This window comes from Osmerus mordax, chromosome 1 (genome assembly GCF_038355195.1).
Source record: "Osmerus mordax isolate fOsmMor3 chromosome 1, fOsmMor3.pri, whole genome shotgun sequence".
Classification (NCBI taxonomy): Eukaryota; Metazoa; Chordata; class Actinopteri; order Osmeriformes; family Osmeridae; genus Osmerus; species Osmerus mordax.
This window is the reverse complement of record NC_090050.1, coordinates 7,988,483-8,005,878: the sequence shown is the minus strand read 5'-3', so window position 1 is coordinate 8,005,878 and position 17,396 is coordinate 7,988,483. Positions and strand designations below refer to the sequence as shown.

Here is a 17,396-nt window from a genome sequence, read left to right as displayed (position 1 = left end):
GTAATTTTTACAACTGACATTTCTGTATATTTTATATAAAAATGTCTACTTATTATTTATGAAGATTGCATAGATTTAAAAGCATAGCCTACATTTGTTGCTGCTCATGTACAATTCAAAATATAAAAAGTGAAGTGTAGCATGTCCCTGTACTTACTGTAAGTCGCTCTGGATACGGGCGTCTGCTACAGTAGCTAAATGACTAAATGTTATGTAGAATGAACCTAACCTATATGACTTAAACGTCACCTTAAGTTTTTCCCTTCTACAGTAGTGATATTTTCAAGCATTTAGCCCACTCATATTGCATTCATTCATTAAGAACCACCTTTGAAACAAGCTGAATCCCCTTGAAACAAGCTATTCTAAGTAAGTATTAGATAGAATAGCGATTGAAACGGTACAGTACCATCTGCTAACTGAAAATATGCCCCCAAAAAAACGTAAATAAGCTTGACATTTATTTAGGGGGAAATGGCTAATTCAAAAGAAGTTTTCTGGAAGCGATCATTGTCAGTAACAATGCCAAATACGACCATTTGATCTTAGACTAGAGCCCTGCACGGTGGAGAAGCTGACCTCGGTAAATTGTGCTAAGCTAGCCTAGCTGCTGTTGCTAGACAAACGTAAGGCCGGGGATTGTTTGAATGCGCCGGAAATGAAAAACGTTTCTTTTGACATCAAGTTTAGGCTGTGGCATTGAAGACAGCGACACACCACACAAGCTTGAGTTTAAATACATTATTTAATGTGAAATTACTTACTGTACATGCAAGTCTTGAATTACTTAAATGTATGATCAGAGAATGTCTAATATAGAAACAGGCTCTGGTATGATGCTACCAGTAGCCTACTGGTAGCATCATTAGTCATTAGAGCGTCTGCTAAATGACTAAATGTAAATGTAAAATGACTAAATGTACTGTGCGCAACAGTCTTACTACATCTATGCACGTCGTAGTTATGCGTCGTTGCTAACGTGTGCTGACGTTGTGACATTGGGCTTGCACTGATTCCCTTTGGCGACAAAAGGCACTTTTTGCCACCAAAACGTAATTTCAATTTAAACCGTGCAACGGAACTTGAATAAAAATACAAGCAACGCAATCGCAAATAACACGAACCTTTTGACATTGACGTTGTCTATGTAGCGCAAATATTGATTGATCCTTAGGGGTGGGAAAAATAATAAAAAATAATAATATATATGTGAGAAAACAATGGTTGTGCTCGCAGAAGGCGTGAGCACACCCAATAATATATGTGAGAGAACAATGGTTGTGCGCGCCGAAGGCGTGAGCACACCCAATTACAGTTATTTGACTCTATGGGTTAAATCAAAGCAAGAATGGTAGAAGTAAGGTTAAATTAAATATACATTTAATAACATTGCAAATGAATGGAATAAATTACAAGGCAAACATGTTACAAAATGAAAGTTAACTCTATTCACTATTCTACCATGATTATTGTAAATCAGAGACAGAAAGCAAGAGGAGAGCAAGGAGAATGATTATAAGGACAAGCCACAGCTGAGGAGAAGGTCTCAGGAGATCAAGAATCCACAGAACAATGCTTCACATTTCCCTTTATACACAAGGACAACCAATCAGACCACTTCTTGACCCTTACTTATCAATATATGACTAGCAAGGCTACAGTAAGTTACACAATGGGATGTGAGAGCCATCAAGTAGAGAGTCCGTCCAGAAACTCCTGAATTTAGCATATTAGAGGTGGGGACAGGGTGACACCCAGCCTTACAATACGAAACTAGAGAGGGTACAATGGAAATTGTAGGGTGTGCTTGCTGCGTCGGTTGCACAGGGGTCCGTTTTTGAATGACATTTTTACAACTGATATTTCTGTATATTTTATATAAAAATGCATACTTATTATTTATAAAGATTACACAGATTTAAAAGCGGGTTTTTTTGCTGCTCATTTACAACTGAAAATATGAGTGAAGTGTAGAATGAAATAGATGTCTTCTCATTTCCCCTGCAAGAGGCAGCCTCATCGTTGAATCAAAATGAATAAATTTGGCAGACCGGTGTAAAAATTGACCTAATCTCTATGACTTAAACGTCCTTTTATGTTTTTCCCTTCTCGTGATATTTTAAAGCATTTAGCCTACTCATATTGCTAACTGAAAATATGCCCCCAAAAACGTAAATATGCTTGACATTTATTTAGTGGAAAATCGCTTTCATAAAAAGCTCACTGGTAGCGATCATTGTCAGTAACAACGCCAAGTGCGATATAGCCCTGTGTGGAGAAGCTGCCCCGGTAAATTGTACTACTACGGTACAGTACTAGTAGACTACTGCTGTGTTCGTCTTGGTAGCGATTGCGTTGGTTGAATTGGATTTAACGTTCCGTTGTACGGTTTAGGCTGAAATTAATTATTTTCATGAACAGATTGACAACGTTTAGGCTGTGGCAATGAAGTTCAGGTTAGTAGTTAGATAGACTTTTGATTTAAGTAAGGGGAGTGCCGAACATGTTCTGTCGCCGTTTGACTTCCTACAGCTGTGTAGATGTTTTTGTAGTGTCTCGCGTAGGCTACAGAGTTGCAGTGAGCAACACTGGTTTAAACCACAGGTAATGATAATTTCACCCACAAATCATTTACTTGTAATGTAATGTCATAATAAATCCTACAACGAAAATGTATTTGTGAGGAATGTTTATTTTAAAGATTGAAAACAGATGCATCATAGACCACTGTAGTATGTGTTGCCCGGGCAACAGAGGCTAATGTCATGATGCTAATGCTTCAGTGAAATAGTAGACTACCGTTTCCAAAAGTAGATGTGGGCCTACTTCCTTAATAATATCAGCTAATATTGTACATTACATTTCATAATTGTGTTTCACATCACAAAGTAAAATGAGTAAATAGTTATCACCCTGGCCTCTTTGCTTGTGGCGTTCCTACAGCTGCCTTGCAGTAAAGCTATAGTTAGCCTAGCTATCCCCCAAGTTAACAGATGTGAAACGAATGTTCTGCTACAGGTAGTCACGCGTGTTTTCGTGACGTTAGTGACGTTAGTGACGTTAGCTTCACTTTTCACCACAAAAACGCAATTTCTACTTAAACCATGCAACGGAACGTAAATAAAAATACAACCAACGCAATCGCTACCAAGACGAACCTTTTGACACCGCCGTTGTGTATGTTGTCCAAATATTGACTGATCCTTAGGGGGGCGAAAATAAATAATAAATAAATATATATGTGAGAGAACAAAGGTTGTGCTCTCGCCGAAGGCTTGAGCACACCCAATAATATATTTGTGAGAAAACAAAGGTTGAGCCCTTGCCGAAGGCAAAGCACACCCAATTAACGGTTTTTGTGTCTTTATTCCTCTCAGAAACCCATGGGCACAGACGAGGCTTTGGATTCCCTTTCTGCCGGGTTCATGACCTCAACTCCCCCGAGTCAGAAGAAGGGAGAAGTGAGTCTCAGAGTGAGCTTGTAGAACAGCTTAGAACCATCCGGATGGAACCGTAACAGATTTTCTTTAGAATCCTGTAATGCATGGGGTGATAGATATCATTTGAATTCTGTGTTTATTTTTGACCTCCACAGAAAATAGAGAGTGTGGGTGCCATTAATGCCTCAACTGCTGGCTTCTCCAACTTTGCTCCACCACCCCCTGCCAAGGTACAGTGAGGCTGGTTAACTTGGAGCTGTGTGTGATTGCTTATGTCAGTGCATGTATGCATTGCTGTCATTGTGAAAAAAATATTATCATCTGCAATACCTGACTGAACAGTGGCAAATATGCTGTTAATTTGTTTTAGCAACATAAGTGTTCTACATATCCACACATTACATCTGGCAAATGACTGTCAGGGACAGGAAAAAATAAATAAAAGAATCCTATCACCACCACTGTTCCACATTTATTGTGCTGTTTAATTTTCTGTAGGCTTCTATAGATTTTCAATACTTTTGTGCTCTTGCACGTTAAACTAGGTACTGGCAATGTCAAAGTATAACTAACCACTGTGCACAACTAAATTTGAACCAAACTAACCTAATTTAACCAAACCTATTTTCTTTTCAAATTTTTAGAAACCTGAAGAGTCCAAGACTGCCCCTGCTACAAAGTCTGCTGTTCTCCCTGCTGACAAGAAAGCCAAAGTTGAGAAGGTAATTGGAAACCGAAATGTAACGATGTTTACATGTGTATTATGTGTAGCCATACTGTATAAGGCACTCCTACCAAGCAGATTTTAAATTGTTTGAAGAAGTACTGAATGTAGGAAATGTGAATTGTGAAATTCGAAAAAAAATTTAGTAGTCCGGTTTATTCCCGGTAACAAAATAATAAGATTCGATTCAACCATGTAAAACAGACTATAATTCAGTGAATGTAAAGAAGCCAAGTATATGATTTCTGTGGGGGGGGGGGGAACAAAATCAAATTTCACTAGTGTGATTTCTTTTCTGAAAACCTATATGTCACTTCTTCCTTTGATTCCTTCCATTCCTTTTTTAATTCTTAGGGCAACAAAAAAGGTTTTGTGTCAGTGTGCTACTCAAACACACATTCTCTACATTACTTTCCCCCATCTATTTCTGTTTTCCATTTTTAGAAACCTGAAGAGTCAAAGCCTGCCCCTGCTACAAAGTCTGCTGTTCCTCCCGCTGACAAGAAAGCCAAATTTGAAAAGGTAACACAAAAGATACTGGTAACACTGAAAGTTCCAAATCAAGCAGCACAAGCACATATGCATTGTTGAAATGGTGGACCACACCAAGCTGTCATTATGTCATACAGAAATGCTATTAAGTCTTATTGGAGTCATATGAAATTGTTATACATTAATTAGCATTGCAGTTATCTATTACATAGCCTGTCTATTTTAGGCACCCTTAAAGAGCTGTCTGTCAGTCTTATAATCCCGCTTAATTCCACCATTTCTTCTTCTCCACCCATCTTTCACTTTCCATTATTTCTTGCCCATCTCTATGCACAGCTCTGCTTGGCATTTTACCAATACAACTGTAAAAAGCCAGTGTAAGTAGTAATAAAATGTTTATTGTCTCTTTCTCTCCCTCCCCCTCTCCAGGATGACTCCATGTCCCTGGATGCCCTCAGTGCTCTGGGCGACACCCTGGCTGCTCCAGAACCAGCACCTGAACCTGCCAAGCTCAGACCTGAGGATATGGTCTCGGTACAGACTTAAGCAATAGAGCAGTGACTGTTTTTTCAGTGTGGTGGCTTGTAAACCCTTTTGATTCGTTAAGCTTCTGTTGCTATTTTAACTTTCTGTATTCATCTTACCTTTTTTGTCTGCAGGAGGGCAAGTTGAAGAAAGAGAAGGGTGTGCGTGTGGGTGAGCGCGAGGACACGCTTCCGCCTGAGTACAGGTTCAAAGACGACAAACACAAAGACCTTCCTGCACCCAAGCCTGAGGTGAGCCTTGTAATGACATGGACCAGTTTCAGTGGTAGAACCAGAGGTCTTTTTTGTGTCTCTCGCAGTAGATGATGAGCATAGTCCTACCAGAAAAGGTCCCTTCTGAGGACACTTATTGTGGACACCATGTCCACTTCTGAACAGATTGATATAAACATTCAAAGACTATTTTGACATTGTGTTAAAAGGCAATCCTTAGGGGGTAGTAGATAGTAGTTTATGGGTGAAGTGCTAAGAAGTGACCGAAATTGTTGTATGGCTTTTTAGGCAGTTTATTAAGTCCTTTGATCTAACAGTATCTTGAAGATGGCATAGGAATATTATTTGTGAATTCAGCCGGATAGAATGATGATTGTGAGCAGCAGTGAAACTAGTCAAAGCTCGTAAATAAGTAATTGATTCCAATGATCTCTCCCTCCCCTCCCTTTCCCTCTTTCAGCCCTCCATGGACTCTGGTGAGGCTCTGGATATCTTATCTGGAGACTTCATGACATCGTCTGTTGCGCCAGCTGCACCCCAAGCTCTTCCCAAACAGGTGACACAGACCCGTTATTGTCTAACAGCTAATCCATCCACACATTGGCTAGCAAACAAATCAATTCAAGTCAATCAACTCACGCTTCTGTAAAGTCCTCCAGTACTTCCTCGTTGTTAGTAATGCATTCAGTTGACTGAACTGTGATGTTGTTTTCTCTCTCTCCAAGCCTAAGGCAGATGTTGTTACACCAACTAAAGCTTCCACAGTCCAGGCCCCTGTTGTTGTTCCTGTACATTCTCCAGAGGTAAACCGTGTGTGTATGTTAGTAATGTTAGTGTTGTCTTGTCATGTAGCCTGGCTGTTCTGTTTGGTGACTTTTGTTGTGTTTGTGTGCCTTCCTCCTTGGTCTCTCATTTGTAGATAGCCATTTGTCCTCCATGTGTGCCACAACCTCTTGACAGGATCCCTAACCCTGTTCCAACTGTGTGCCCTCCAAAGCCTAAACTTGAGAAGGTATCATTAAGATAAATTACTTGAACATATGATTGATACTAGAATTACTTTGTATTGGAAATTCAGATTTAAAGATACAACTATAGATACACATTATTTTGCTCTAATACAGGGAAATAGACCAATATGAAGCTTTGTGATGGATGGGTAGATAGATGGATAGGAGACTTTAGTTTACAGGGATTGTGCACCATTTAAGTAATGTGTCAAGGGCCACCCATAACTCAATATATGCAAGGTTTGCCTAAATGTTTTGCTCATCTAGTTGGACAATGTGTAAGAGTGTCAGTGTTGTGTGTCACGTGTTTGCTAGTTGTGTCTCTTCATCCACATGTTTACTGTTTGAATCATTGTCCTTCAAACCAAACCAAGTGAAAGGGTTCAAGTCAGGGTTAGTGCTGCTTTAAGTGTCGATGAAGGGACGCAAGTTGAGAACAGATCGCTCACTCAAACATTCACCCTCTTCACATTTTCTTTCTCTCCATCTACTGTACCCTACCGTACCTCTTTCCTGCGTCTGCATCTCTCGCTGTCTCTCTCTCTCTCACACTCACTTCTCCCTTTGATTGTTTTTTAATTCTTAGGGAAACAAAAAAGGTTTTGTGTCAGTGTGCTACTCAAACACACATTCTCTACATTACTCTCCCCCAAATATTTCTGTTTTCCATTTTCAGAAACCTGAAGAGTCAAAGCCTGCCCCTGCTACAAAGTCTGCTGTTCCTCCCGCTGACAAGAAAGCCAAACTTGAAAAGGTAACACAAAAGATACTGGTAACACTGAAAGTTCCAAATCAAGCAGCACATATGCATTGTTGAAATGGTAGACCCCACCAAGATGTCATTATGTCATACAGAAATGCTATTAAGTCTTGTCGGAGTCAAATGAAATTGTTATCCATTAATTAGCATTGCAGTTATCTATTTCTTAGCCTGTCTATTTTAGGCACCCATAAAGAGCTGTCTGTCAGTCTTATAATCCCACTTAATTCCACCATTTCTTCTTCTCCACCCATCTTTCACTTTCCATTATTTCCTGCCCATCTCTATGCGCAGCTCTGCTTGCCATTTTACCGATAGAACTGTAAAAAGCCAGTGTTAGTAGTAATAAACTGTTTATTGTCTCTTTCGCTCCCTCCCCCACCCTCTCCCTCCCTCTCTCCAGGATGACTCCATGTCCCTGGATGCCCTCAGTGCTCTGGGCGACACCCTGGCTGCTCCAGAACCAGCACCTGAACCTGTCAAGCTCAGACCCGAGGATATGGTCTCGGTACGGGGCCCACACACTCACCGTGGCATGGACAGGATGGATAGGGCACTTCTATTCACAACATAGTGTTCATAGTGACATACCGCATGGTCATTCTGTTGACATGTGCCGGTGTCTTCGTATTTGAAGCCCCCCCCAAGTAGAAACTGCATAAGATTACATTTCCCACCATATTGAAAACTGATGAGTGCATGGCATGGTCACATGAATCCACTTGATGTCTATTTGTATGTGTGTGTAGGAAGATAAACTGGCCTCTGAGAAGGGTGTGCGTGTGGGTGAGCGCGAGGACACGCTTCCGCCTGAGTACAGGTTCAGAGACGACAAACACAAAGACCTTCCTGCACCCAAGCCTGAGGTGAGCCTTGTAATGACATGGACCAGTTTTAGTGGTAGACCCGGAGGTCCTTTTTGTGGCTCTCACAGTAGGTGGTGCATTCATCAGCTGACTTCTGCACTCATCTCAAATGGCATCAGCTGGGACATGTAAAAAAGTCATTGAGGTCCCATACTGTTCGCTGACTGTGCAATTTTGCCTGGCTTGAAACGCCTTATATATTGCAAAATGGTTCACTAAAGATGCCTGAGTTCCAAAATTATATAAGTGTGCTGATATATGACAACTTCAGGGGTTCAACTGAAATGCTACCTAGACAGCAGCCACTAGCAGACACTTTCATCCAAAGTTAACAGTAAATAGATTTAGAAAGGCTATGAATGGTCAATTTCCAAAGTAAGTAAAGCAATGGTGAAGAAGGCGACGTCTAAATAACGCCCAGCAAGTCATCTCAATACTTAGCATACGATCATGATTTACTACTGTATTTATTCCTATTTAAACAAACTAATTCTAGGCTCATATTACAGCTAAAAACATAATTGTGTTTCATGGGAACATAAAGAACGATGTCTCATGGTTTGTCACTGGGCCCCTAGAGCAGGGGGGTTCAGTTCAGAATGGTCGTTATGTGGAAGCCTGATAACGACCATTCATTTGAATCAGGTGTGCTGGAGCAGTGAAACATCTAAAACAGTGTTTCTCACTTTTGGGTTGTGAGCTGGGGCCCGTTCTCCATACGTCGCTAACTCAGTTAGCTGTATTTGATTGTTGACGATTTGTCATTATCTTGGATTGTTCGGTTCTTCGAAGCTCATCCTGGACTTGCTGTCATAGCAACAGGTCCGTAAGCTTAAACCTGCTCGGGAGCAGGTTTATTTTATGTAAACACGATTAGATTGAGGCTTTACAAGCAGAGGTGATACATGAAGTCTGTCACAGACATGTCTTGTCCGCTTTTACTACAGGAACCTCTTGCAGTAGGTGCAAGAATAATTAGCAGAATTTAACATGAAACCGAATTAATTGCTCATTGCGTGATAGATAGGCTCCTTAAGCACAGCGCGATATGCTAGCCTATACTTTTTCTCGGTTTTCTCGTGAGGGTGTCATTTACATCATTCATTTGTTGGAACCACATTAAATTATTATATGACATTAGATGATAAACAAAGTAATTATGAAAATAAAAAAATACAAAGACAAATAGGCCTAGCCTACTGTAATAAGCGATAAAACATCTAACTTGGTCACTACATTTAATTTGTCTGCTACTTTTTGCCAGCCCTCTCCTGGATTTTGCTGACTTTGAGGTGTTCCCTGCCGTTTGGTTAAATCTTCCAATTTGGAGTAACCTTCAAGCAAGCTCTTGCTCTGTTTGGCTCTGTTACGGAAAACACGGGGCGCTCTTTTAGACCAACGCATAACTCAATCCAGCTATACTAATCATAAACAACAAGGGTGTTGGAAGAACCGAATTAGCCAGATCCTGATTAGCATGATGATGTCTTCTTGGATGTGTCATTTGATCTCGGATGTAATAAGCGACATACGGCGAACGGGCCCCTGGTGTGGAGTGGGTTGTGGACGTGTGCTTCGGCTCCATCAAAAAATCAAAAGGTGCTCAAGCCTCACGCATTCACCCTGAGATACCTAGTTGATAGCCGTCTTGAGTTATACAGAGTTACATGCCACCTACCAGCCAATCACAAACACCACAAGCACCCCCCACCCCGATCGTAACTTAATGACCAAGGACAAATGTGGGGCCACAGGTTAGACCAGTTGAGAAACACAGAAACACTGATCAAAACCATACAGGACACTGGATCCTGAGGACACCCCTGCCCTAGAGTGTCAGAGTTATTGATCATTCTGCGGTGCTCATCCAAGAGCTTTGTGGTGACCTTGACTGTTGTAAGACTCTTCAATGGGGATCAGAAAGTAATACTTTACTCTCTCCTCTACTGGATGGGGGTCTAAATAATAGAGTTCAGTTGATAGCTATCTTTGTTTATCTCACTTGTTTTCTTTCTTTCTCTCCTCCTCTCTCGCGCTCGCGCGCTCGCTCTCTCTCTCTCTGTCTTTCTCTCTCTGTCTCTGTCTGTATGTCTCTCTCCCCCCTCCCCCTCTCCAGCCATCCATGGACTCTGGCGAGGCTCTGGACATCTTGTCAGGAGACTTCATGTCCCCCTCTGCTGCTCCTGTGGTCCAGGCTTCCATCCCCGCTGCTGCTCCTCCTGCATACACTGATGACTTTGCCCTGGACGCTCTGGCTGGAGACTTTGCCCTGGACGCTCTGGCTGGAGACTTTGTTGCTCCCGCTGTGGCTCCTGCGGTCCAGTCAGCTGCTGACCGCCAGGTACGCTCCTCTCTTGCCCATACTCACACGTATACATAGAATGGCACGTGCAGTGTTGGTGGCACGTGCAGTGTTGGACTTAATAGTTGTCACCAACAGTGTGTGTGTGTGGACAGGCGCGTTCATATGTGCACGTGTGTTCTCAGCTCTCCACAGGAACAGCAGACGCCTTGGACTCTTTGTCAGACACCTTGATAGACGCCACTCCTGTCCCTGAGCCCGCTCCCATCCAAGCCAAAGACATCATCAAGGTGCACATCTACAGATAGATCCTGAAACTGGCCTGATTCCAAACGGAAAGTGTCCTTTCCCTCTTCTCGTAGCAAGCTAGTCGGTTTTAAAACTGCCTAGGCTCAGGGTTTCCAGTCAGTGTGGGCTACTGTCACTGCAACATTAAGATTGACCGTATTTGTGACATCTGCCCTCCCAGGAGAAGGAGGTTACAGAAGAGAAGCTCATCAAGATGGGGGAGAGAGACGACAGCCTTCCTCCTGAGTACCGGCCAACAGAGAAGGACCTGAAGGTAATAAATGGGAAATGCCACATCTTAACACACTCTTGTTTGGACCCAAGCCCAGGCCCCAAGCCTTGTGGTGTAGTCTATTGTGAAATGTGCATAATGTTAACTTACCCATACCCCCCTCTTCTTACCCATATCCCTCTTCCCTGCGACACCCCCACACACATTTATCACTAGAAGTTACACCGTTACCAAAACATGCAGAAGAACATGACCCTTTTCCAAATGTAAATGTGCAACAATGAAAAAAGGAAAATTAGGCAGGGGGCACATGTACAGTATACACTATACTGTACATGCTGTACAATCCATGTACTAGTATCCGTTCTCTCCATTTCTGTATTGACTTGCACATTTCTTGCTCTCTGTGCTTCTGTTTACTTGTTGGTCCGTAGACAACACAATGTTGCATTGTAGTTCTTTCTGACAGTTTTCTTGTATTCCCATCCAAGGCGAAGGCCAAAGCCAAGGCCAAAGCAGATGTCAAACTTAAACAGGTGAGATACGCATTAAAAAAGGACATTTCTTGGTGTTGAATAAACATCTTGTCCAACGATTTTTCAAGGGCATTCGCATCAAACATTCCACTGGGTATTGTTTTGACACGGCAGACTCCTTCTCACATGTCTTTTATTTACTTACTTTAGAGGTGAGTGATCAAGGTGTAATAACCATTGTTTATGGGCCACAGAAATCTATGGATGAAGCTGATGCCCTTGAGGTGCTGTCTGGTGACTTCTCTGCCTCCGTCACCCCTGCTGCCTCTGTGGGGGTCTCAACAGTGCTGGTGCCACCCTCTCTGCACCCAGAGAAATTGCAGGTTGGTGCCAACTGTGGTCTAATACTATATCTAGGCTATTCTTATTATTAGATTCTGTGGTAAGGTTTTTGTTGTTTTGCTGTGTGTATGTGTTGAATGGCCATGTTGTGTGTTTTTAGGCTGTGTCCGGCCCTGTGTTGGACTCTCTGGCTGACACTTTGCTTCCAGATGTTCCAGAGTTCAAACCAAAAGGAGAAAAGCCAAAGGTGAACCTCCCAAGCATAAACACCGCCCTCTCAAACGCAACATCGCAAATTTATCATAGGGGCAGCCATTTTTTGTCATACAGTGCCCCCTAGAGATGTTCAGACACAGCTTACCTCTCAAGGTTAAAACTTGATTGCAATGTTGTCATTCCACAGGTGATGTGTTGGCTTCAAAACCCAGCAGTTTATTAAATTTTTTATAAATGTTTGCAAACAGAAAGACTGGACTTTAAGCTTAAACTTTCACTTTAAGCACAAAGAACATGCGCCTTAATAATGTAAACTCATTTCACATGAGTCTCTTCTGTGGCCTCTGCCTGCGTCTTGTGTATTGCGAGTTGTTATAGGTTGAATACTGAAAGGTTTTGGGGGATAATACTGAGCACCCAGGACCCTTTAACAGGATCTCCTTTAACAAAGATGTCGACTTTGTTACAGGGCAAGAGCAAGTCAAGGTCAAAATCCAAAGTAAGCCTGATGGCCTAAAAAAATGCATGATGCAAACCAGTTTCTTAACAGCATGTTTACCAAACAAAAATAAACATAAACTGGCATGCAAGCGTTTTCCTTTTTTTTTTTACTTATTGCAGATAAGGGCCAAATGCAAGTCTTCGGTCCGTGGGGTGGTGGTTTGTCTGTCTGTTGAGTATATTGGTTGTTTGACCTTTGGTCTTTGTTTCTTAGAAATATCAGGCAGAGGACCCTTCAGCCTTCGACACCTTGTCTGGAGAGATGAGCTCAGACGTAGTGCCTACATCCATGAAGAAGGGTGGCAAGAGCTAGACATTTGGGTAAGAAAACGTTGATTTAGACGGGTTGAAGGTGGTACCCGTGTGACACAACCAGCAATACAAACAATAAGCTCTGCTACAAACTGAATACAGTATACAAATACAGAGTTGCACAACAAACACTGCCAAACATTAGTTAAGCTATTCTATCTATAGGCTATTCTGCACAATTCTGATATTTGTATGTACTAGTGCACAGTGCCCGTGATTAAAAAAAATCCACAGACAGACAGAGACTCCTGGCATTATTACCGGGTATGTTCTTTTTCACAGATCAGTGCAATTGCACTGGTGAAACTGGTCAGACTGCATTTCATTGACTTTGTACCTGTACTCTGCACAGGTACAAATGTGAATATAATTGTATTGTACGTACTGTTAACATCTCTGTCATATGTTGCAGATTCCTGGTGCATAGATCTCCCCTGCAACACAGAGGTGCCATTTGTGGGAGTAACTCTAAATAAGGATTCTATTTTTTTCTAAATGATGGAGAATGTATACTGGATGAATGACAACATAACCACACACACACACACACACTGTGTGCCATGCCTTGACTGCTTGGTGTCACACGACAGGGGATGGTTGGAGTTTGACTGAGGAGTGTTGGTTTCTTGTCCTTGAGAAGTAGAAAGAATAGCATGTAACTAAGAAAGAATAAAGAAAGAAAAATATATATATTTAAGAAGAAAAAAAAAGTCCTAATTTGGAAAATTACCTGGAGAAATATCCCCCAAGAGATGGGCCGTTGTCCTAGCTAACAGTTGACATTTCCACAACATTACATGCTGTTGCTACTACACAGTATTAAAGTTGATGCTGCTGCAACGTTGGGGTAATAGTGATTGTGAGCAGGTGCGGGAGCAGTACATTGTCTGGTCCGCAGTATAAGGATGTGGGTGCAATTTTGTATACAGAAAGAAAGTAGAGTTTTTTTCTATAATGTGGCAAGCCACCATACAGACACTAGAGCACAGCATAGTCTGCTTAGTTTGATGATCTTAGTTTACAATACTGAACATGTAAAAGGATTTACAGGATGTGGTCTGCCTAATGCAGCTGAGAGATACTTGTGACAATTTATTTTACTTTCTGTTAAGCAATATCTATAAAACAAGGGTCTTTTCATGTGCACATGGCCTTGTAGATGCAAATAGTGGTTTCTGAAAGTACACTTACAAGTGTACTGGAATGGTTGCTACCTCTGTAAACTGCCTTAATTTGTAAACTGTAAAGGAATGTTCTACTGTAAAATGTACACAGTCACAATAGCTATCACTACTAGTCAGAACTTCAAAAGGTGAAGTGGATATTTGCCACTTTTGTTGCCAACATAATTTGTTCGGGTTCAGGTATAGCTCAAAAATCTCAAAAGAATTATAAATACTTGGGTTAGTGTTTTTCATGCATTCAGTCATCATCAGGGGTCTCAGTGAACAAATTGTTCAACAAAGTAGACAACAGAGAGCCCTAAACATTTTACCACAAAATTATGAAAAGCTAAAATAATTCTCGAAGTTAACACTACACACTCAAAATGGGGTCATTTGGTAAAAGTGGTGTAGCCTAATGTAAAATGTACAAATATTATAGTTAAAGGGAAATATTTGACAGTCGTTTATCACGTCTAAATGACTTCTCCTAGTGTGAGGCTTGGTGGTTTTTCAGTGTTCAAAGCTCTAGAAATGTGCTTCCTCTTCTGACAGTTGTGTGATTTTGAATGGGTGTTTCAGATGTCTAAGCAAAAAGTTATTTTCAAGGTTTTATCTTTGCCTGGAGTGGCCTTGGACACTTGCGCACTTGGGTGTAATAATTGATGGGAATGAGGAACATACAAGTAAAAGGATTTCAAGTGTTGTAAAAATGCAAATAAAAAGCTATGTAGTTGTACACTTTCAGACTTGTTATTTTCCAAACGGTATTTCAAAAGTACATTACCGCAAGTGGTAACAAACATACATGAGATGCGGACACACACACATACACACACATTTCCCTTGCCCCTGTTTATATATCACGTAGCTTCATTACTTAGCTCACAGAATAAGCATTCATTAAAACAATTTTTGTGGGATTGAGCATTTAAGGCACACAATTGTAAATCAGTTGAATATTTTTATTTATTTAAGAGCTTGTTTCTGGGTTATTTACAGGCAAGCTTTAAATGTGTTATACTAGAAGCATCCATTTCAGAGCCTTTAATGGATTATTTTCCAAAAGACCAGGTTTTTGATGGAGGAATAGAGGAAAGAACATGAAATCATTGTGAATTTAATTAAAATTAAAAAAGAAAAATGCATAAAAGTTAAATGTTAAATTTTACTCCACATCGTCCCATCTCATCCCATGACTTTCTTGACAGTCTAAAAAAAAGAATTAAACATATTATCATTGAGACAAACAAAAAAGTCTGTAGCTCACGAAATCAACAGTTTACAACACAAAATAGTACATAGGAGTCAGAAGAGTATATACAATTATTGGTAAGGAGCACTCTCTGAAGTATGATCCAAGTAGAACCTCACTGTGTCACCAAGCCTTTTTTAAGCTCTAGAAGATGCTGTTTGAAACCCAAATGTGTTTTTCTAACCTCAAAGTGTTTTAAATTAATTGTTTTGTCTCTGTAAAGTAGTATATGTTTTCAAATCGTTCATTTATTGTTTAAAAATGTTTTAAAGGAAATATACCTAATGGCATTAAACATGTCTTGTAGCCATAGCATGTTGCTTTCCTTGTGCTGTTTGTTTCCTGTGAACAAATAAGAAAGAAAGATCAACAGTTTTTTATAATAAATCAAAAAATTATTAAGAAATGGTCACAATTGTCTCAATCCAATTGCTTGTGATACAACAGAAAATCAAGTGGTGACATAGTTTGCCATTTCTTTGTATTTTTGGATTGCATCAACAATTTTCATCTTACTGTCTTTTGTAATGATGAGGGCAGCGTCTGGTTCTAATACCTACAGAAAATGTATGTTGTTATATAGTTAGAATTTATTTTGGGATTTGAGAATGTATGTGTGTCCGATGTGTGTGTATGTTAAGGACTCACGATTGCAGTAACATATGGTGACTATGAGAAGGAGGACGAGAAGGCCACAGCCCCCAGCCAGTGGGCCCCACATCAAAGGATCACAGGACAGCCCAGAGTTCTTCTTCCCCACTGTTAAACATAATTTTTGTAAGAGTCAATGGGCGACTGGATTATTATTGTTCTAAAATAATGAAAGCAATAGAAAGTAATATCTCAACCTTGACCTTATTATAGCTGAGGAAAAAATTCATAATATTTTGTGTGTGTGTGTGCACCTCATATACATTCTATCAAGGTAAGAACAATTATATCCATCAGACCTTTATCAGAGTTACAAGCACACGACTTGGTTGTTGTGGATTGAATGGATTGGGCTGTCTTTGCTGGTGCTTTCGTTGTTGTCGTTTTTGGTGCTTCTGAAAGAAGGTTAAGAAAACGTGTTATGGAAAAATGTTGACCATTGAACAGCCATGGCTCTCAAATAGTGTTTTTTTCGATATTATTTTAAGCTATGGAATCACCTGGTCCAGCAAGAAGAGTAACTTCGCCAAACTTAAGTTCATTTCTGTTAATTGACATACAGCCGTAAGAGCCACTGTCGCGTTCTTTCTTAAAACTCTTAAGCGTGAGTTTCTTTTTCATTGGTTTTTTGAATATGTCTTCGTTTATTGGTACTTTCATTGACCCGTCTGGAGCCATTGTGGTAATAAACTCCATGGTTACGTTGTCCGTCACTCGAAACCAAAAAATCATGGAACCAGAGATGGGTGGCTCGCAGGTAATGTCAACGCTACTTCCATCTTCTGTTACAGTCCCAAATGTTGAAGGTATTCCTGCAATGTTTTTGATACATCAAAACAAATCTGATCTGTTAGGCTTTGTTGAAAGAAAACCCAAGACAGTTCTAAGTGTTGGCTATTGTTTTCTAGATCAAGTCCTAATGGGCCTAAATAATGTGGGGGTATTGGCTAACAGCATGGGTTGTTTATAGCGGAACTGCAACTTCAATTGCATATCAATAATCTACAAATCAATCATGCCCATATATTTCCAATAGACATACGATGTTCCCATAATATATATTTAACAGTTTATCGTCGGCATAGTCAAATAAGAAGGAAAGAACATAACAAATAAACTGCCAAAATCAATGTGTGTGGGTGTATGCCTTGACTGCCATTAGGCATTAGAATATCCTAGGGAAAATATGAGTTGGGCCTAGATTTACATTTTTAGCCTATTGATCTGAGAAAAACAATTATATTTAATATAACTTACTTTGACAAAAGAGCAGTAAAACAACTGCCTGCCTGATCCAACTTTGAGCCATTTTATCTCCTCTGTTTAACAATTTAAGTTTGTCCTCCTGGGTATAGAACACAATGAGCTACTCACCAAGACCCCGCCCGCTGCTCCTGCGGAAGTATTTTACATCACTGTCAAATAAGATCATTGCAGGAGTTTTGCAGAACAATCGTGCACCTCAAGGTGGTCTGCTGCAAGGTTTCTTTGGAGCCTTCTTGTTTTTGTTTTTTTGCATACGCAGCTTAATTCCAAGGCAAAACAATTGCAATGACGATACATTTGCCATAATCAAATCAAATCAAAACAGACGTTTGGCATGGTTGG

General features: G+C 40.5%; 2 protein-coding genes across 15 annotated transcripts in view; one reads left to right on the top strand and one right to left on the bottom strand.

Annotated features, from left to right (window-relative positions):
- Positions 1 to 14,621, top strand: part of cast (calpastatin) — a 44,630-nt gene extending 30,009 nt beyond the window's left edge. For all 14 annotated transcript variants that reach the window (XM_067244289.1, XM_067244348.1, XM_067244339.1 and 11 more), the window contains 21 exons: positions 3,378 to 3,461; positions 3,596 to 3,670; positions 4,085 to 4,162; positions 4,609 to 4,686; positions 5,086 to 5,190; positions 5,316 to 5,432; positions 5,875 to 5,970; positions 6,140 to 6,217; positions 6,334 to 6,426; positions 7,101 to 7,178; positions 7,588 to 7,692; positions 7,934 to 8,050; positions 10,167 to 10,391; positions 10,538 to 10,642; positions 10,822 to 10,914; positions 11,364 to 11,408; positions 11,603 to 11,731; positions 11,851 to 11,937; positions 12,376 to 12,405; positions 12,622 to 12,728; positions 13,132 to 14,621. In XM_067244289.1, coding sequence (XP_067100390.1) covers positions 3,378 to 3,461; positions 3,596 to 3,670; positions 4,085 to 4,162; positions 4,609 to 4,686; positions 5,086 to 5,190; positions 5,316 to 5,432; positions 5,875 to 5,970; positions 6,140 to 6,217; positions 6,334 to 6,426; positions 7,101 to 7,178; positions 7,588 to 7,692; positions 7,934 to 8,050; positions 10,167 to 10,391; positions 10,538 to 10,642; positions 10,822 to 10,914; positions 11,364 to 11,408; positions 11,603 to 11,731; positions 11,851 to 11,937; positions 12,376 to 12,405; positions 12,622 to 12,720 — 1,917 coding nt within the window. In that variant the 3' untranslated portion in view covers positions 12,721 to 12,728; positions 13,132 to 14,621. The remainder of the gene's footprint in view (positions 1 to 3,377; positions 3,462 to 3,595; positions 3,671 to 4,084; positions 4,163 to 4,608; positions 4,687 to 5,085; positions 5,191 to 5,315; positions 5,433 to 5,874; positions 5,971 to 6,139; positions 6,218 to 6,333; positions 6,427 to 7,100; positions 7,179 to 7,587; positions 7,693 to 7,933; positions 8,051 to 10,166; positions 10,392 to 10,537; positions 10,643 to 10,821; positions 10,915 to 11,363; positions 11,409 to 11,602; positions 11,732 to 11,850; positions 11,938 to 12,375; positions 12,406 to 12,621; positions 12,729 to 13,131) is intronic.
- A 212-nt stretch (positions 14,622 to 14,833) lies between these two features.
- cd8a (CD8a molecule) lies at positions 14,834 to 17,128 on the bottom strand. The gene is made up of 7 exons (XM_067244417.1): positions 17,046 to 17,128; positions 16,289 to 16,600; positions 16,088 to 16,183; positions 15,786 to 15,896; positions 15,654 to 15,693; positions 15,419 to 15,479; positions 14,834 to 15,094 (listed from the first exon to the last, which is right to left on the bottom strand). The coding sequence occupies exons 1-6, from the start codon at positions 17,095 to 17,097 to the stop codon at positions 15,428 to 15,430; spliced, it is 663 nt and encodes a 220-aa protein (XP_067100518.1). The 5' UTR covers positions 17,098 to 17,128; the 3' UTR covers positions 14,834 to 15,094; positions 15,419 to 15,427.
- Between the last annotated feature and the right edge of the window lie 268 nt (positions 17,129 to 17,396).

Bases quoted from the DNA above. Each gene is read 5' to 3' on its own strand.
- cd8a (XM_067244417.1), bottom strand. From the start codon at position 17,097: ATGGCTCAAAGTTGGATCAGGCAGGCAGTTGTTTTACTGCTCTTTTGT. The intron at 15,897-16,087 runs GTCTGATGGATA...TATGTTTAACAG, and splicing joins TGCTTGTAACTCTGATAAAG to TGGGGAAGAAGAACTCTGGG. The intron at 15,694-15,785 runs GTGAGTCCTTAA...CATTTTCTGTAG, and splicing joins CACCATATGTTACTGCAATC to GTATTAGAACCAGACGCTGC.